A 21,896-nucleotide genomic window follows, 5' to 3' on the forward strand; every position below is an offset into this window, starting at 1 on the left:
ATAAACGTAATAAAAATTATAACATTTTTAGATAATTACTGTACCATTTTAGCTGTTTGCATGATGTGGAGATGCGATTCAAATCTAAAGATACAGTTACGGCACGTAACACACGTGCAATAGATCAGATACGGGTCACAAATACCCGATATTCCTGATATTGTACAGGTACTCTTAAGAATAAAAAAAATCCTACGCCAAATTACTAGGGACTGGCGGCTGATGTATGAACATCATTCGTTCCTCTCAAAGAAAGCAACTCTGACAAAAAAGTAAGTTACAGAGTAAACAAGGTACCTCTTTATTACAGCCATAAAGAAAGACTAACGCAACTTTTAATTTTATTTATACTTAACTATATTTGTCAATTACTTATGATTATTTAGGAGGTGGCTGATAAACATTTTTCTAGTATAATCACAAGAGACATTATTACATTTTGTATAAACTGCAAACAAAACACCTGTCATAAAAACTAAGACCGCCCATTTTAACTCGTCGGCTGTAGAAGTTTGATTTGGAGAAAAGAAAATGAAATCTATTCTTGTTTGCATTATAATACACCAGAGAATATCATCAACCGATGGGAGTCAAGAATTACCACTCGTGACAACAAATCTCTTGAACATCCATCATACGTACTGAAATGGCGCCAGATTTTTTTTCCCGTAGTTTTCTCATTTGAAATTAGACATTATCAACAAAAAGACAAAGCGGCTGAAATTTTTTTTTTTTACGACCGGACTAAGGAATGTTTCCAAAAATTACAAGAATATTGGTAAATATGAGTGAGTGTAGGCATTGAAAGAAGCTACTTAAAAGCCATATAATACAGGGTTATCATAAAAGAATGGTGCGGTTTCAGTAATTCATAGGAAGATTGTAGGGAAATTTCTAGATGCTATATCGGTATCCCTGAAAGCCTCCAACCCAAAAGTTTGTTTATCAACAGTTGTAACCACAACGTCAGTTCTTGTATTGTTGTTGCGGTGAGTTTAGCGAGTTACTATGTACTCGGATAAAGACAAAGCAAATCCACACGTCCAGTTGCGCTAAGCACCTGGGCGTGTGGATTGACAAGAATGGGCTGTTTAACATCCACCTCAGAGAGGTCACGAAGAGGGTCGAGCAGATACAAGACGCTCTACAAAAACTAATGGGCAACAAGAGCGGACCACGGGCGAGCAAGCGACGGCTGATCCTTTCAGCGAATTCCTCCGTCTTGCTGTACGCGGTCCCGGCCTGGATGGACGCACTTTTGAGAAAGAAGAACGTACGGATGCTAGCCTCCCTTACCACAAGAGCGGCGATACGCATAACAACATCGGCGTATCGCACCGTATCAGGATGCGCAGTGGCAGTCATTGCAGGGGTGCCTCCCATCGAGCTGCGGGCCACGCGGCTGGTCTCCACATACGAAGGAACGCCGAAGGCGTAATCACAGAGGCAGCTGATGGTCAACCGGCAGGAGATGTGGAGAACGACTGCGGCATGGACCAGGAGACTTATCCCGGACTTGGGACCGTGGGTCAGGCGGAGGCACGGGTAGGTACTTCCTCACGCAGTTTCTGTCTGGACACGGGGAGTTCGGGGTCTACCTACATCGGTTCAAGAGAAGACGGGCACCGAGGTGCTTCTACTGTGGCCAGGATGACACGCCGGAGCACACCTTTTACGAGTGCGAAAGGTGGGCCACAAATGGCCTCACTCCAGAAACAACTGTAGCTCACATGCTGAAAGGGAAGAGAGAATGGGAGGCGGTACAGAGCACGGTGGCTAGCATCCTGAAGAAGAAGGAGGTACATGGAAGAGAGTGGGGAGAAGATTTCTAGGCGCTGGTAAGCAGCAATGTCCCTAGCGAGTATACTGTGTGTTTCTTCTATTATATATTTTATTTTTGTGTCGTATTGTATTGTGAATTAATTGTCTCCATTGTCACTGTGGTCGGTACTCTACGGCCGGCTCGCACGATCGCTTCGACTGTGTGCAGGAGGGCCAAGGCTAGAAGTGACACCGCCAAAGAGACAACATGAAGTGTGGGTTTCATTTATTAGGTATTTTCCTTGTATTGTATGATTGTGGTATTATTTTATTTTATTGATTGTTTCCGTTCTTGCCGACGGCTACGAGGGCACTCACAGCGAACGTGCCCGCGGATTGCGGAAGGAGGAATGAGTTCAGACCCCAACGTTATGGGCTGCAACTGAAGGGAAGGTTCTTCAATATTGTTCTGATTGTGTTTTACTTTATCTTATTTTATTTCATTTTATTGTATTGCAGAGGACGCTTTGGCTCCTTCATATGCAAGAATGAAGGTCGGTTGGGGTGCTCCGATAATGCATTTGGGACCCTCAGGTGTGAGAGGGGGGACGCGGCGGTTTGCCGGCAACCTAGTATAGAGACGGGAAGGGTAGTCTCTCAGTGGAGGGATGTAGTGGTTGTCCAGAAGGGAGGGCTACTGCATCCTTTTAGGACTGTCTCCTTTTAGTTCGTGGAAATTCACGACCGCAGCTAGAAAGAAAAGCGCAGGCGGCTTTGTCAACCGCCGAAGGCTGGATGGACATGCAAAATTTAAGAATTTCTGTGTCCAAGACGAAGTTTATGCTTCTGAAGGGCGCAGACAAATTATCATGCAGTCGAAACCCCCAAATTGCTTTTTAGTAACCATATTAAGCAAGTTGTGGCGGACGCTGTCTCTGTGATGCACAAACTTAGAAGGATTGCTCGGAAGGATTACGGGCTGTCGGGCCGTCAAGTGTACTTGGTGTACCGAGGCGTCTTCGAAAGTACGATCGCATACGCGGCGCCAGTTTGAGCGCATAGGTTGGAAAGAAATAGAGCACCGCTTCAAAATTTAAGGAGTGCCAACCGCAGAGCCATGATAGTATGCACCGGTGTATTTAAAACAACCTCCTATGAGGCTACTACCGTATTGGGAAAGGCTATCCCGATCGATTTAGTTGTGAAAGTTCGGGCACTCATGTGGAACTTGCGAAGAGGCCGGGAGGCCGAGGCATTTGGGATGCGGTTTCGAGCCGCGCCAAAACCGGAGCGGAACGGTGATCACAATGCACCGGAACAAAATTTCGTCCGGTTGCCCATCTCCCGTCTGCGGAAGAGGCTACGGAGCCTCGCGATGTTGGCATGGCAGCTTGAATGGCACACCACGACTAAGAGAAGATCCTTGTATAGTTTTATACAGGATCTGGGGGGACGGTATGCCTCGAGTTCGTTTTTAAGGGCGTCGGGTGCCCAGGTGCTCACCGACCATGTAAATTTGAACCGATATCTGTTTCGGTTTCGCCTGGTGGCTGATGAGTTGTGTGACTGCGGGGAGGTCCAGTCGAATGTGCATATGATGTTTGACTGCCCTGCTCTTGGGGGGGGGGGGGGGCAGAGACCGAGCCACCCTGGAACTTAGAGGTCAGGGGGAAACTTGGCCGCTCACAAACGGCGAGTCAGTGTGGCGAGAGCCGCATTGTCGGACCGTGTGGGAGTTCCTCCTCTATGAGGTTGCTATGTTCAACCGTCATCGGTAATTTTAAGGGTTTATTAAATATAATATGGACTCCTACAGCTTTGCTGCTGGAAACCATCTCTGAGAATGCGGCTGGCCATCGGCCAAATCAGCTCCAAGCGCTGTTAAATGGTGGACAGGTACTAGCTGACATACAGCGACCGAGGCGTGGCAGCCTAAATTGCTGCCTTTTATATATAAGAACTACGATAGTTTTAATAGTAACAAGGGGTGCGCCTCCCCGATTTAGTTTTATGGTTGACAAGTGAGCGATTGGGACACTTAAGCAGCGGGTGCTGTACGGCACCTTGCTTAATTCGCTCACGCACGTTAGATAGCTCATTAGGAACATTTAGGATCTAAGTCGCTAAACCGATTTTTAGAGGCACAGTATCCGTTTTTGACACGGAACATTTGGTCTATGCTCTAGGGCGACCGAATGGGGTGGTGGTGGGAGAAATGCCAGTTATCTTATTTTATTTCATTTTATCGAGTTGTTTTGTGTTTTGCTGCTGGTTGAGGAGTGCAATCGCAGCCAACGTGATAGTGGTGGCTGACTACGACGAGAGCAGCTGCCGCAGCAGCGGGAAGTTACTGTGTTTACCGAATTTTATTTTATTGTATGGTGTGTGTTACTAGGCTTAACTGCGTTTTCCTGATGGCGGCTAAGTGGTGGTGTGAGTGATGTTGTGTCCTGTGGATGGGTGTGAAAAAAAATACAGGGAGCGAATCGTGATCGCCGTGCACGGCCAGGGAGGCAGCCTGGATGCAGAGGACGCTTTGGCTACTTCATATACAAGAATGAAGGTCGTCAGTTGGGGTGCTCCGATGATGCATTTGGGACCCTCAGGTGTGAGAGGGGGGGATGCGGCGGTTTGCCGGCTTCGCGCAAGGCGTAGCCGGCAACCAAGTGTAGCGACGGGAAGGGTAGCCTCTCAGTGGACGGATGTAGTGGTCGTTCAAAAGGGAGGGCTACTGCATCTTGATGAAACTGAGAGGACCCCGATGGGACGCCAAAAAAAAGGCAAGACAGGGGGGCAGTCGACTGCCACGACACTCCAACATTCCTGGGCATTGCCTAACGGCAGAGGCCGGGGATGTTGGTGGTGTTTAACAAGATTGAAAAAAAAAGAAAGCAAAGTGTGTTTTATCGATGGCCGAATTAAAATCCGTAATTTTAGTTCAACGTGCGTTTCGACGTGAATTCGGAAGAGATCCGCCACACAAAAATAACATAACGCGTCGGTTCAAACGATTCGAAGAAACCGGATCGGTTAAGAAACAGAAATCAACCGGCAGACCAAGTGTACCGGACAAAACGGTTGAACTAATTAGATGATCAGCAATTATATATATATATATATATATATAAATAAATAAATAAACATTTGAACTGATGATGGTTTTGGTGTCTTGGAAATGTGAAACGCGTAGACAAGTTGAAATTTTCGGGAAATAGAATCATGGTACACATTTACAAACGGTAGCTTACTTATGAAATCTACCTAAAATTAACTTCCACCAGCATGGTAGGATGGGCACTGTGACACCGACAGTTCTCTCTACCTCGCTAGAACATTTTGAAAGTGATACAAAATTTGTATCCATTTTCAATAGGTAGTTTTTTAAAAATAAAATCTACCTAAAACTATCATACATCAGCATGTTAGGATCGGCACTGTGACACCGACAGTGCTCTCTACCTCGCTAGAACAATTTGAAAGTGATTGGTGAAGAATTCGAATGATGGTACCCGTTACAATAGATAGCTTTTTTAATTATATCTACCCAAAACTATGTTTCACCAACATGTCAGGTCGGCACTGTGACACCTACAGTCCTCTCTCTTTCGTAGTCTTGCTTCGTATTTACGCATACGAATAACAGTCAATCACCACGCCGATGGAACGCATACATCACGATGGAACACCACGCCGTACACACGCGGAATAAAAAAAAAAAAACTATTTTCCACCAGTACGCCATGGACGGCACTGCGATCATGAAAGTGCTCTCATAATCTCGGGTGAACCCTCTTATTAGCGAATTCGTTTTTTCGCCCTTCTAGCTTGTTTTTGGACAGATTTGGCAATCAAAGAGCATTTTCGTTTCGCCATCTTCAGATCACTACTGAAAAAAAAAAAACAGGTTTCATATTCCTTCCACCGACTAAAATCGATAACGGAATTAAAAAAGGAATGTTCCTTTTTTATTAACGTACAGACGCGGAATAAAAAAAAACTATTTTCTACCAGGACGCTAGGGTCACTGCGATTATGAAAGTGCTCTCGTAACCTCCCGTTAAAGAAAAAAGAATTAAAGTACAAAGGAGTAATTATATTAAACTTTATAGATAATATTAAGTAGATATACGGTCCTGGGAAGTCCATCCCCTGTCAAAGCGTCGAATTAGGTATTCCAAAATCAACAGTTCACAAAGTTTTACGTAAAAAACTGAAATTACACGCTTATAAAATCCAGATATAAAAACACGCTTATAAAAACAGCAGGAATTGAAACCCCCGATGATGGTGTAAAACGTTACAATTTCGCCGTTGAAATGTCGGAGAGAATAAGTGAAAACGAATCATTTTTAGACGATATAATTTTTACATTACATGCGAATGGATGCGTTAACAGACACAATTCACGAATACAGGGCTCTGAAAACCCACACGCAATTATCGAGAAACAACGCGATTCGCCTAAAGTTAATGTTTGGAGTGGTACGATGAAAAATCATGTAATAGGGCCTTTCTTCTTTGCTGAAAAAACCAATTAATGGAGTCGTGTATCTTGACATGTTAACCGATTATTGCTTTCCTCAGCCGGATGAACTCGAAAACATTCATCGACTTTATTTCTAACAAGATGGTGCTCCCCCTGCACTTCAATGAATGCATCGGTCACGGACGCTTTGAACGAAAAATTTTGGAGATCGATGGATAGGCCGGCAAGGACCCATACTTTGGCCTCCAAGGAGTACAGACCTGACACCTTGCGATTTTTGCTTGTGGGGGTACATCAAAATCACTGTTTATACACAAAAAATTCGCTACCTAAACCGCTTAAAAAACAGGATTAATGAAGCGATGTCAACCGTTAACGAAGAAATGTTAACTAATGTTTGGAGAGAAGTCGAGTATCGTTTGGACATTTGTCGAGCGACTAAGGGCGCACATAATGAAATTTATTAATTATGTAAAAAAATGTTTGAGACGACAAATTTGAAAAATAAAAAAAACATAAACTGTAAGTAATTCTGTTTTAATTTAAACCGTGTTCAAAACCGCACCATTCTTTTATGATAATCCTGTATAAAAAACATCGTAAAAATTTCAAAGGCACATCTTTTACAAACAGGGTGAACACCTCAATGAATTTTTTCCCGGGGTAGTAACTAATTATGTATGAATATTTTAGGAGAATGTTATAATAATTAATTAAAGCTGAAAAAAATTGCCAGAGCCATTTTTATAAAACAAAAGAAAATTTTGAAACTTACTCTAATTAAATAACAAACATTTTGACGTTTAAAGATCGATAAAATAAAAAAAGGAAGTCGCTCTTGACAGTACATACAAATCTTCAAGTATATTAATTACAAGTTACCAAAGTTTTCAACCGAATTACTTTTAAAAATATCGTATTCTTTTTAGAACAAAGATCAACTGATAACTTAAGAAAAAAAAAACCACACCGCTAATTAACTAAAAGAATAAACGATAAAGTAAAAAGGAAAACTTAACATACGTCGAAACCAGTGGTAAATTATGATGTGCAGAATCGGCAATGACGGCAGTCAGATGTTTCATCGTCCAATCAGGATACGCAAGGATAAGAGCAACGATAGTACTTTTCACGTACGATCTTGAAGGTCCATCCGAATAACGTGGCAACGTTAGTTGCAATGTTTTACAAATACCACGTACCACATTCTCACTAATACCTTTTTAACAGAAAAAAAAGAAAGGAAACAGGTTAACAAACAACAATGCATAAATTTGAAAAAAAAAAATAATTAACATCTACAATAAACAAAAGTTCAGATATTTAATCCACCGGGTTGGTGCAGTGGTAAATACATCCTCCCCAAATCAGCTGGTGATTTGGAAGTCGACAGTTCTAATCGTTCAAACCCACCGGGTTGATCTAGTGGTTAACGCGTCTTCCCAAATCAGCAATTTTGACAGTTTTGATGTGTCAAAATAAGTTTCTGACTTCAAATTCGTGTTCTCCGACACCAAAAAACACTTATTAACGTTGTCTGTAATGTCAAACATTGATTTTCCTTCATAAAAACGCTAGTTGTCAATTGATTGACAGCAATTTTGACAGTTTTCATGTGTCAAAATAAGTTTCTGACCAAATTCGTGGTCTCCGACCCCAAAAACCCTTATATACGTTATTTTTGAAGTTTTGTGATGAAACATGCAAGCGCTATATCGTCACGACATGAAAATAAACTAAAACCCATGTTAAATCCCCTTTAAAATTCAAGTGGAGTGGGGGATGACGTTTTTCGAACGGAAAGGGTTCAGCAACGCGTCAAAAATTTTGTTTTTGAGAGTACTTTTAAATCAGGAGGTGCACGTTTTTCAACAAAAATTTTGCCCTATTTGGACAATTCTAATCCATATCTATTTATTTGATCAATAAATTTATTTTTAAAAAAATTACCCTTTATATTTCATTCATCCTCGTAATAATTTACGTTACATACGTATTAACGCCACCGCAGCTACAGCTTTATTTAAAAAACAAAGTAGTCAATCAGATTTCGGTGGTAAATGGGCCGAAACAGATTCAAAACAGAATATAAATGCTTATTTATATTTATTTATTTTATAAAAATAACTTTTTTCCCTTCTCCCCCAGACCGGTTATCCATTTAAGTATACTCGGTCTGGGAGAGTGTCCTTATACTCTAAGAGGGCCTACCCGTCCACCGGTTATAATTCCCGCACGGCAGGGCGCCCCCCCCCCCCCGATACCACCGCGTTGGTCTAGTGGTTAACGCGTCTTCCCAAATAAGCTGATTTGGAAGTCGAGAGTTACAGCGTTCAAGTCCTAGTAAAGCCAGATATTTTTACATGGATTTGAATACTAGATCGTCTATACCGGTATGTTCTTTAGTGGTTGGGTTTTAATTAACCACACATCTCAGGAATGGTCGAACTGAGACTGTAAAAGATTACATACACTCCATTTACACTCATACGTATCATCCTCTGAAATATTATCTGAAAATTAATTACCAAAGGGTAAACAAGAAAAAGAAAGAAAGTTCAGACATTTAAGTCACCTGTTCTCAAATGTAAATTTTGTGAAAATTTTGTAAAAGTGAAAATAAATATAAGATTTTCTTCCGTAGTTTTTATTTCGTTGGAGCAAATAATGGAAGTATTATTTTTTTTTTTTCTTCAGTCATTTGACTGGTTTGATGCAGCTCTCCAAGATTCCCTATCCAGTGCTAGTCGTTTCATTTCAGTATACCCTCTACATCCTACATCCCTAACAATTTATTTGACATATTCCAAACGTGGCCTGCCTACACAATTTTTTACTTCTACTTGCCCTTCCAATATTAAAGCGACTATTCCAGTTGACCTGTATCTTTTTAGGATTTCAATTAACAAACTAAATTCACATTCATTCTTTACATAAGTTTTGTAATCTTATAGGGCTGAATTGAAGGAACTTTTATTTATGAATAACCAAAGTTTCTGTTTTATATTATATTAAATGTAGAATTAATTCCAATTTTATACTTAATTTGAAAGCAACAGGATCTTCATTATGTTGTATTAACTTAAATTTGTATTGAAGCTTTACATATCTATGTATTGCAACTTATAAAAAACGTTTTGCTTCTCTTTTAACAAAGTTTTGTGAAAATTTGATTCTATCTAATTGATAAATGAGTAGTCAAATTTATTCGTGTAAATTAATTTGAATAATTTTTCTCTGATCGTCCAAGTTTCACTTCCATATAAAGCGACACTCCAAACATACACTTTCAAAAATCTTTTCCTGACATTTAAATTAATTTTTGATGTAAACAAATTATATTTCTTACTGAAGGCTCGTTTCGCTTGTGCTATTCGGCATTTTATATCGCTCCTGCTTCGTCCATCTTTAGTAATTCTACTTCCCAAATAACAAAATTCTTCTACCTCCATAATCTTTTCTCCTCTTATTTTCACATTCAGTGGTCCATCTTTGTTTTTTCTACTACATTTCATTACTTTTGTTTTGTAATCACAAAAAATTTCCGTTTTCAGATTTCAACGGAAATATCCATTTTGACTAGTTTCAGCATAGACGTACGTAACATACTGTCACTGAATGGATGGCTTCAACAGCAAAAAGCACCTTAAAACCTTATTGTAACCCTGACAAGAGCTGTTTGCAGTTTCTGAAGCGCTTGCCCTGAGAAGGGCCGTTTTTGCGGCACAGAAGGGTACAGAAGCCAAACCCACCGGGTTGGTCTACTGGTGAACGCGTCTTCCCAAATCAGCTGGATTTGGAAGGCGAGAGTTCCAGCGTTCAAGTCCTAGTAAAGCTGGCTATTTTTACACGGATTTGAATACTAGATAGCGGATACCGGTGTTCTTTGGCGGTTGGGTTTCAATTAACCACACATCTCAGGAACGGTCGAACTGAGAATGTACAAGACTACACTTCATTCACAGTCATACATATCATTCTCATTCATCCTCTGAAGTATTATTTAAACGGTAGTTACCGGAGGCTAAACAGGAAAAATAAAGAAGGTCGGCCCCCCGGTCGAATCTTTTGTTACTTTAATTATTTGCCTGCCTCAAATCCCCAGGTACGAATCCAGGTCTAGCAAAGCTGTCCCCAGCCCCACCCCAGGGACCGGTTCTGTCTTTTTTATGCCTGCCTCAAACCTCGCAGCCCCGGCTATGCCATTACGGACCTCAACTACAAGGCCGGGTCTCGGTCTTAACTTTATTATTCTCCATAATTCTGATGTCCCATCCCGTTGAAGTGACAAATTACTAGTTTCCTATTCTACTACCTCCGGGTATCCTCTTTCAATTTCTCCGGGTAAATTATGCCTTTTTGAAATTCTGGAAAAGTCAATTAAAGGGCAAATACAATTGTTTCTTATGGTTTATGAGCTGGGAAATTGAAAAAAATAGGTCCCAGAACGGTATCTCTCTTAATTTCTAAGATATCCCATGTAAAACGCCAAAAATAGCGTGAATATATATATATATATATATATATATATATATATATATATGTACAGAGTGATTCAGAACGATAGGGCAATACTTTGACAACTCATTCTAGAGACTAAAAATAAGAAAATTCATATAAATATAAATCCATATTTTTGGCGTTTTACACGGGATATCTTAGAAACTAAAAGAGATACAGTTCTGGGACCTATTTTTTCAATTTCCCAGCTCAAAAACAATAAGAAACAATTGAATTTGTCCCTTAATTGACCTTCCCAGAATTTCAAAAAGCCTTATTTTACCCGGAGGAACTAAAACTCGGGCGAAATCTTTCACCCTGTATAACTCGCTAACGAAACGTTTTTTTTCGGACCTATATTTATATGAACTTTTTTCTTATTTTTAGCCTTTAGAATGAGTTGTCAAAGTATTGCCCTATCGTTCTGAATCACCCAATACGTGTATATATATATATTCACGCTGGGGAATACCAAGGGGGATTTAGGCCATGAAGAGGTTGCCCGGAGCAAATAATATCCATAAATTTATGATGGACTTATATAAAAGACGGAAAAAACAACTAATAATCACCTTTGTCGACTTTAAAAGGGCCTATGATTGTATACACCGACCATCCATGCTGAATATTCTGAGAAACCTGGGCCTTCACCCTAAACTCGTAAACATGATAAAATTAACTTTAACCAATACCCAGTCCAGAGTGAAATTCAGAGCTGAACTGTCTTAACCCTTCTACATAAAAACTGGATTGAGGCAAGGAGACGGCCTCTCACCACTCCTTTTTAACTGCGCCCTCGAATTTGTCATGAGAAAATGGTATGAAATAAATCCCAAAAATATAAGAATGGGTACTAAGAAAAACTCCATCGCACTAAATCGCCTAGGATTTGCAGATGACCTCGCTCTTTTAGCAAACAATATTCAAGAAGCCAAAACACAAATCATGAGCCTTCAAAACCTAGCACAAAAGATAGGGCTTTATATCTCTTTCGAAAAAACTGAACTAATGGCCATAGATCCTATGTTAATAGAGCACATTACGGTAAACGATCAGAAAATTAAAATAGTAAAACAATTTAAATATCTAGGGGAAATAATAACTTATAATTTAAATGAAAAAGTGACATGGCAAAACAGGACAAATAAAATGATTAAATCCCAAAAATTAACTCGGTCAACATATAACAAAAAATGCCTTTCTGCTAAAACAAAACTTAAACATTATAAAACTGTAGTACAGCCAGAAGTCACCTACGGAAGCGAGACCCTTTTCAAAATCACTCAGAAAAACCGAATTGAAAAAATTCTGAAAATAGAGAGGAGAATTGTCGGAACGTGTATCAATAAAAAACACCAAAAAGAAGGCCGATGGTGGATTATGCCAAATGAGGAGGTGTATCGAGAAATAGAGACTGTTACTGATACTATGCGGAAAAAAAGAATCTCTTTCTTTGGTCATCTCATAAGGACACAAGGAAACAAGACTGTCAAAAAATATCATTGAAAAGCTCTGGTTCCAAAAGCTAGCAGTAGGATGGATCAAAGAAATTAGAGAAGATATGAAAGAATTGGGAATTTCCCTGACCGACCTACAGAATAAAACGGGAAAAATTACAAAGCTAAAAGATAAAAGCATTAGATTTAAACAAAAGACAGACAAACGACAAAATACAACGAAGAGGGTGTTTACGGATGAAGAAAAGAAAGCAAGATCTGAACGGATGAAGAAATACTGGGCAGCTCGGAAGAGTAAAATAACACGCTTTTCTCAGAAAAGATCCAACTAAAATTGACTTAAGTGGTCCCATGTTGGCCGTAAAAGCATAATAATAATAATAATAATATATTCACGCTATTTTTGGCGTTTTACATGGGATATCTTACAAACTAAAAGAGATACAGTTCTGGGAGCAATATTTTTCAATTTCCCAGCTCAAAAACAATAAGAAACAATTGAATTTGCCCCTTAATTGACCTTCAGGGTCTCGGTCTTAACTTTATTATTCCCCATAATTCCGATGTCCTATTCTGTTGAAGTGACAAATTGCTAGTATCCTCATCTTCTATCTTCATGATAGTGTAGGTGAATTTTTCAAATTTCCTCCAATTTTCATCAAAAGATAGGAGGAATTGGGCAAGTCCACGTCCGATATTCCAGCTCGTAATCTCACATCATACCAGTTAATACGTCTGAAGATGATGTGTTCAGGCGTATCCTCGTAATTCACAATACATACATTTGTGGCTATTTCTCAAGCCAAATCGGAAGAAATACGCCTGGAAATTTCCGTGGCCCGAGAACAAGTGTGATATAGTATCCGATTTCTCTGAATTCCGATTCACCCATTGTCTTAAACTTGGAAAAAGGCATTTGGTCCACAGGGCGCCCTGATATTGGTCCCATCTTTCCTGCCATTATCTGGTCCCTTTGCTTGCAATTTCTCCATACCTTGGGAACGCAACCATCTTTCTAGCGCCCTAAGTTCAATGGGTGGATCAGAGGCAAGAACAGATGCCGCTTCGTACGATATGGTACGGTATCCACTTGTTACTCCGATCAAGCCACGTCTATGAATTCCCTCAAGTCGCCTGTCATTTCTAGCAATAAGTATAGCCTAATACCATATCGGCGCTGCATACAATAATATAGATGTGCAAGCAGAAACTATGACCTATTCTTCTGGAAGCTCTAGGAGCAGTCTTGCCAGATAAAGCCTTTAAAGACTTTTCTTCCGCACCACATCTGTCAGCTATATGCGGACTGAAGCTCACGAGATTTATCAAGGATAACTCCAAGGTACTTCGTTTGTGTAACTCGACGTATAGGATGATTGCCCACTTTCAAGTCTAAGTTTCTGATGTGCCTTTTGCCTGTTAAAGAAATGTATTCACATTTGTCTACAGGCCTTGTTCGCCCAACCAGGCGTGAATCAACTCCAGGACTCTATCGCCACTAGTCTCAATTTCGATCTCAGTTTTTGCTGCAATTAATATAACCAAGTCGTCAGCATATGATTTCAACTCCATCTGGTAAAATTCAGCCTCAAAACATCGTCAAAGGCTATTAACCACAGCAATGGGCCCAGGACAGACCCCTGCGTACACCACCAAAAATTTGATGTTTCAAGCTTCCCTCCAAGGTGTTAAAAGTGCACCATTCAGATAATCGCCAACATTTCTCTGTAACCAATTACTAATGCCTCTTCTAGCCAGGGCATTCCTTATAGTATCCCATTTGACAGTACCAAAGGCGTTTTAGATATCGAGCGTAATTAATAGCGGTATTCTTCGCGTTCTCAATGTTCCGCTACGCGTGGAGAGGGCCCATTTATATATCCTGTCCAAAGCCTATAAAGTAGATCCGCCCTTTCTAAAACCGTACTGATTCCTGTGTAATCCATCATTACCTTCGAGCTCTTCCATAATTGAATTTGTTATTAATCTTTCTGCCACTTTTCCGATATTATTTATAAGGCTAAGCGGCCTGTATGTAATATTCTGTGTGCGACTCCCTTTTTGGTAATAAAACTACCTTGGATTCCTTCCATATGTCAGAAAACAACTTATTTTGTACTCCATAGTTCACGATATCTGTAATTTCCCAGGGAACTCTATTCACGAGTCCTTTAAGGATTGCAGCTGGTATGTTATCCGGACCAGGGCTTTTCTTGTCTTTTAATTTTCGAATAGCTGTGGCAACTTCGGTCTGAGTGAATCTTCTTCCATTACAATCAATCAAATCAGTTATAACAAGGTCATCAACCGGAAATAAGACAAATTAATTGTGCCCTAGCATTCTCCATAGAGTTAGGGTAGGCAACCGTCGCCCCAGTTTTCCTGTGACCAGCTTATATGCCTGTCCCACGGATCGTTATCGCGTTCTGTGCATAGTTCTATCCACTTGTCTCTTTTCGCCTGCTTAATTAAATAATTGAGGGTACTCCTTACTTCAGCAAATGCCACTGATGCCATTTCATGCGCCGGGCCGCCGTTCCTTAATGTCCTGTGCTTCTTTCTACGACAAAGTTGATGCTTCCTCCTCTGCTCGGAAATCCCAGCGTTCCACCAGTAGACTGGGCGACGTGTATTGGACAACGGTATTCTTGCCATTTCACCAATTATAATATCTTGTAGAACTGACGGTGTGACTACCCTACAGTCAGACAGTTTTTTGGCAGCTCTGTCTACAATTTTATTTATTTGTCCACTGGTGAAACGCGGATACCCACGAGGACAAGCAATAGGCGGTAAGGCTTCCTTCATTGTCATCAGTGTTACAAAGTGATCGCTGGCGGTCTACTCCCTGAGGACTCTCCATTGGAAGAGTGACGGGTCCCAACGACTCTCAATCAAAGTGAGATCAAGCACAGATCTATGTCCTCTTGCCTCAAATGTGTAGGAGTTATCGTTAAGGCATACCCAACCTACAGCCATCATCATATTTCCAAATATTTCTCCTCTTCTATTTGTACGGTTACTCCCCGAATTGAAATCTCACATTAGGACGAATCTTTTTGTTGCCCGCTAATACTCTGGTGAGTTCGAAGATGTATTGCTCATATGTATCTAGAGTAATATTCGGGCTTATGTAACCAGATACCAAGACCATATCAGGCAAAAGCACAGCCAAATTTCCATCTCCTCTATAGAGAAGCTGCTATCCTAGTTTGCTACTGACGTTATGAATGGTCACATCGCCAGATGCGTCGGCAAGCTAGTCGTGACGGGCCGCTGTCCTATAATTTGGCTGTTTTTTTTTGTTTTTTTTCTCCCCTACTCACCCCGACCGGATATCCAATTAAGTATACTCAGTCGGGGAGAGTGTCCTTTTATTCTCAAAGGAGGCGTCCCCCACCCGCCGGCTATACGTCCGGCACGGCAGGTTGGCCTCCCCGGTCTCTGATCTTTTGTTTTACATTGCCTGCCTCTAATCCCCCGCTTTAGAGCCAAGGTCCGGCTATGCCGTCCCCCAACGCCTCAGCAGGGAAACGGGACTCTGTCTTTACGCCTTTGGCCTCTAATCGACAGCGCCGACCCCACAAAGAGCCTAGGCTCCCGCAGGGACGACCCCGCCGACCGGGACTTGGTCTTTTATTTTAACCCATACTCAAACTCCCCTGGAGTTCACCCCCTTCTCAGGTACCCGCACACCAAGGCGTACAGGCCCTCCATGGAGTGACTGTCCGCCCTACCCTACTGTTTATACTCCCGTTCTTCTGTCTTCATCCTCTTTGGCCCGCAGGACCTCCCCGGCGAACCTGCGGAACCATTCCCGGTTCTCATTGTTGTACCCCGACCGGTTTATGAGATTTTCTGGTGTAAGACCATTAATTACTATTTGACCTCTCTTAACGGCCCATCTTGGACATATGAACAACGTATGTTCGGCATCGTCGTTCTCTGGACAATAGATGCACTGCGGGGTGGCTCTCTTCCCGATCCTATACAGATACTGACCGAAAGAGCCGTGCCCCGACAGTAATTGTGTCATGTAAAAATTGACATCTCCGAGTCTATTGTTATTCCAGGTTTTAATATTAGGGATTAGGCGTCTGGTCCATTCTCCCACTCTGGACCCTGCCCGCTCTTCTTGTTCTATAATCCCTTCCATCTCTTCTTTCGACATACCGCTGTGTCTGAGGGTTCTGGCTTTTATCTGAAGGTCTATGGGTATGACCCCGGTCAGTACGCACAGCGCGTAATACGACACCGTACAGTAACTAGCAGCTACACGCAGCAATGCCAGTCTATGGACACTTCTCAACTTCTTTTTATTTCGCTGTATGTTCATTGCCCCCCCCCCCCCATATGGGAGCCGCATACAGTACCGCCGAAGTGATAGCCGCGGTTATCAATCTTCGAATAACCATTTTAGGTGTGCCGTGGTTTTGAAATAATCCTCTTAATCCCTTTACAGCAGGAGTAACTCTCCCGCAAATCATATCGATATGCTTGCTGAACCTTAAACTTTTGTCCAGAAGTACCCCCAAGTATTTTGTTTCTTTTACTTCATCGATTCTCTGTCCTCTGATATTTAGATTCACAGTTCTTAATGGTCTTCTACCCGAGAGGACCAGGCAACAGGATTTATTAGGAGCAATTTCTAATTTGTTATCCTCCATCCATTCATCTATTGTTCTAAGCGCTTGGTTTGCCTTGTTCTCCGGTTCATTAATATCTCTGTCTTCTACTAATATTGCGATATCATCCGCGTATCCTACTATCGATACCCCTTCGGGGTAGTTCAGCCTGAAGATTTTATCATAGAAAACATTCCATAAAGTTGGGCCAAGGACAGATCCCTGCGGCACCCCTCCGAATACCTGAAATATCGCTTTCCTTTCTAGGGTTTTGACCTCTATGAACCTATTTTGCAGATATTGATCTATCTGATTTACTAAGTATTTACTTATTTGCATGGCTTGAAGCGCCTCAATGATGGCTGTCCAGGGGACCGTACCAAATGCGTTTCTAACATCAAGCATTATGATCATGGGTTTATCATAATTTGGCTCAGCGGTCACCACAATGTCCACTCTTTCGTTTCTGGCTATTTCCTCCACTAGAAATCATGCGAAAGGAAACTTCGATCGGCATTTGACAGCAGTAGTTTAGCCATCCGTTCTCTTGTTGCACCCTACGCCTCCATTGCGGTGATCAGAACTACAGCGATCCAGACATTTCATTTGCTCCCTGCAATCACTTATTATATCTCCCTTTGCGCCGCAATTAAAACACAACGCTGACCTGTCAGGCCCCAAACAGTCAATTTCTCTGTGGCCAGTCGACCAACATCTACGACATTTCTGGGTCTCTGTGCAGATATAGGCCCGACAGTGGACCCATCCGACTTTGATTCTTTTGGCCACAAGTCGGACCGCTGCCTTATAACTGGTAATAATCGTGGCATTTCTTGTGTCGCCATAAGCGTGTCTAATAGATGAAATTCTAAACGATTCATTTTTACCAATGATTGATGTATTGCTTCTTGTAAGTCTTCCTCAGTCGTGTCTGCTCTAAGTCTTTGATGTGTACTACCGAGCGTCTATCCCCTCTAGATCTTACGTCCACCTGAAGGTCAGCAGCTCTGTCCTTAAAAGCACCGTGGTGAATTGCCCCGCTTTTTCCTGGCACCCTCGATCCTGACCTCCAATTCGTTGTTCCTTCCTTTTCTTAGAGAAAGTACTTCTCCAGCTTCTTCCTTGTTTATTTTACCTTTCATGGAACGGAGCAGATCCGCGTAGGACTTTCCCTGTCCCTTGATGACTACTATCTTGCTCCCCTCAACCGGAAGCGTCGAGCGACGTGCCGAGGCGGATCTGGATCGACCACGGCTTGAGTTTGATTTCCTGGGTACTACCAATGTTGCAGGTTCCTCGTTGGTTCTATGCAAATAAATAAGTATTTTTCTCAAAATATTGCCGTATTCACCAGTCGGTAGAATATAGGTCACTTTGCGTACTCTGACTAGTACCTTTCTTAATGCACTTACAATGCATCTGGCCGCAAGCTTTTCCCCTTTTTCAGAATCGAAGAAAATAGTAAATTTATTTTTCTTAGTAGCCTCCATTTGGAGACCCTCCATCATTGTAGAGGAGTCTAATGCGATCATGCCTGCTTGGATCTTCTCTGTGGCCGCTCTCTTCTATTTACTGATGTCAACAAATTGACATGTATCCCCGTCTGTCGGAAGAATAACGACTTTCGCCTTGTTCATTGCCCACACAGACCACCTGCGCGGGAGTAACTCGATTAGTTCATCATCAGACAAATCAAGATTTAAGATTTCTGCCTGATTCGTGTCAGAAGCAGGATCCAGTCTGGGTGGACTGCGTGTTAACCTCTACGGGAAAGGGCACATCAGACAGATCAGTTAAGCCCTCATGTATTCTCCTCAGCTCCTGCTCGTGGACCGCTATACGAGGTGCGACAATAAAGTAACGAGACTGATGTGAAAAAAATGTTGCTTACCGTTTTAGTCATGTTTAGTGTTGCCTCCTTCAAAGTAGTTCCCCTCTGATTGCACACACTTATTCCAACGGTTCTGCCATTGATGGTAACATTTCTGGAAATCTCTTCCGTAATATCCTCCAAGACCCTCGTCACAGCTTTTTGGACATCTTGTGTTGTTTGAAAATGGTGTCCCTTGACCGCCATTTTGACTCTTGGAAATAGAAAAAAGTCGCACGGAGTGATATCTGGTGAATAAGGTGGCTGTGGTAGTACTGAAATTTGTTTTGAGGTTAAAAATTGCCGTACTGACAGAGCAGTATGGGATGGCGCATTATCGTGATGCAGAATCCGATTATCAGCAATGTTGGCACGGACACGAAGAACTCGTTCAAGTAGTCTTTCTAGAATTTCTTTGTAGAAATATCGGTTAACTGTTTGTCCAGAAGGCACCCGCTCTTTATCAACAATTCCCTTGGAGTCGAAGAAGCACATAAGCATGCGTTTTACTTTTGATTTTGACATGCAAGCTTTTTTTGGTCTGGGTGATCCCTTTGAGCACCATTGCGAACTTTGGCGTTTTGTCTCTGGATCGTATTGAAAAAACCAACCTTCATCACCAATAATAACACGGCTCAACAAATCTGGATTGATTTCTGTTTGCTCTAACAGATCGGCTGCCACATTTTTCCGTGTTTCTCGCTGTTGTTGTGTGAGATTTTTGGGGACCATTTTTGCACAAATCATTCTCATACCAAGATCTTCAGTTAATATTAGACGAACCGTTTCACGATCGATGTTTAGTTCTTCTGCAATCATTTTCACGGATAATCTTCAATCAGATCGTACGATTTCACGCACCCTGGTCAACTTGACATCTGTCCGTGAGGTTGATGGTCGTCCACTGCGGTTTTCATCTTCAACATTCGTTCTGCCTTCACTAAAAATTTTATGCCACCGAAAAACTTGAGCACTTGACATAACCTCCTCTCCAAAAACCTTCTGAAGCTTACCGTAAGTTGTCGTCGTGTTTTCACCCGATTTAACGCAAAAAGAAATGATATACCGTCGCGCAATATTTTGCGGTTTCATTTCTGTGACGAGAGACACAAACACGTGTTCACTTATTACAGCACAACTCACGACTGAGCATTTGCATCAATGTGCCGCTTGGACTAGAAGTATCTTATAGACCAAGGTCAAATATGGTGTGCCTACGCAAGCTGCAGGGTTGCCACATCTTGCAAAGAAAAATCAGTCTCATTACTTTATTGTCGCACCTCGTATATCTAGTCAAACCTGACCTCGTGTGCTGTTTCAGGGTATCAATCGCTTGTCCAAGCTGGTGAACCAGACTGCCAAATGAGTACGGCGACCCATCCTCTTCTTTAGAGGAGCCCTGACGGGCTCTCTTTTTCTCTTTGATGTCCATTTTCTTGACTATAGACGATTTCGTCGTGCCACCACTTTCGGAGGATGCCCCTTACAAAGGAAGTGACCCACGCCTTCTCATGGTGTAGTACTGGACTAAGAAGATCATTCCGACTCCAGCGAATACCCACACGCCCTAGTGACCCAAACAATTTGGTGGATTTGGGGAGGGGTGTCAAAAGTTTGGGATTTTTTGTGATCGGGATTTATATCAAGGAAATTTTTGGATAGGGTAACTATTGCAGAAGTTATGAAGGAAAAGGAATTCCCCCTACTAAATTCACTTCGTAGCACTTAGAAAAATTTCCTAAGTCCTTGTTTACGTTAAATGATTCGCTTGTCGAATCTTGTCTTTCGACTTAGAAAATTTCAGTATAAAAGTAGTATTCATAACCAAAAAACCAAGTTGTTATACTTGTTTATAAAAAAATCAAAAAACAAGGGTTGAACTACACAACCTCATCTAGGAACTCCCACACAGTCCGACAATGCGGCTCTGTGTAAAGAGATTTCAGAAAGAACATTACACCCACCTTGCGATACTAAATGTAGGTTATCTTGCAGTGATAATATTTCACATTTACATAGGCAGGAGTTATTACAGTCCTATTTAAGGTTAGGTGATGTTATTCGTCAAAGGGATTACATATATCAAAACAAATGACAATAATTGAGCCAAAATATAGATATGCCAGAAGCAAAAGTGCTAGATCGTTAAATTATGCATATTCCTTCATAGTTGAAGATAAATATATTAGAGTGAGTAAATTATTTTTCATGAATGCTCTTAATATAAGTAATAAAGTTATTCAAACAACCGTAAAGAAAACCAAGCCAGATGGTCTTTCTTTTTCCTGTTTAGCCTCCGGTAACTACCGTTTAGATAATTCTTCAGAGGATGAATTGAGGATGATATGTATGAGTGTAAATGAAGTGTAGTTTTGTACATTCTCAGTTTGACCATTCCTGAGATGTGTGGTTAATTGAAACCCAACCACCAAAGAACACCGCCGGTATACACGATCTAGTATTCAAATCCGTGTAAAAATAACTGGCTTTACTAGGACTTGAACGCTGTAACTCTTGACTTCCAAATCAGCTGATTTGGGAAGACGCGTTAACCACTAGACCAACCCGTTGGGTTAGTTTATATAATCTATCAATCGCTTCCTCACCTGCACTGCACAGTTATTCTGTCTATTCCAGGAGCCTTTCTGCCATTCAAATCTTTGGCTGAATAATAGTTTAAAATTATAATCAAATATTGGAATAATAGGTTACAAAATTTAGTTAATAGTTTATTTGTAATAGATTTTAAAATTAAGTAGGGTTTTGTGAACAGCGGACAACCCTGCTTATTTTATACTGTGCCGTCAAAATGAACTCTACTACAAAAACTGAACTGTAATAAACTGAAAATTAAAATTAAATGCTAGATGAAATTTTGATTATAATAGACTGCAGAATGTTTAGACAGTTCCTTAAATAATCTTCTGTACAAGTTATAAAATAAGTAGGTCTCAAGGATGGACACCAGACATCATTGACTGATGATTTAAAAGGCATTTACTCTATTTCCATAAGTATTATTTTTTTACTTCTTTGGTACTTTTCAACTAACAGATGACAGTGGAGTAACAATTTTGAACATAAAAACAGTTTGAGCTTTTTGGCAATCTGGTAACTATTTCTTTATAATACTTTTTATGTTGTTTGATTAGGTTTTTTGCTGTTTTATTGAATCGCAGTTAGTTTGTAACCGATAA

The 21,896-nt window shown here is 41.1% G+C and overlaps 1 protein-coding gene across 1 annotated transcript in view; it reads right to left on the reverse strand.

The window, feature by feature from the left end:
• The window catches only part of LOC142326531 (stalled ribosome sensor GCN1-like), a 202,653-nt gene that overhangs the window by 133,178 nt on the left and 47,579 nt on the right, over positions 1–21,896 (reverse strand). Inside the window, exon 7 of the mRNA XM_075369108.1 lies at positions 7,271–7,466. Within this exon, the coding sequence (XP_075225223.1) occupies positions 7,271–7,332 (62 nt within the window). The 5' untranslated portion in view covers positions 7,333–7,466. The remainder of the gene's footprint in view (positions 1–7,270; positions 7,467–21,896) is intronic.

The sequence above is a fragment of the Lycorma delicatula genome, chromosome 6, assembly GCF_047948215.1.
Source record: "Lycorma delicatula isolate Av1 chromosome 6, ASM4794821v1, whole genome shotgun sequence".
Taxonomy (NCBI): Eukaryota; Metazoa; Arthropoda; class Insecta; order Hemiptera; family Fulgoridae; genus Lycorma; species Lycorma delicatula.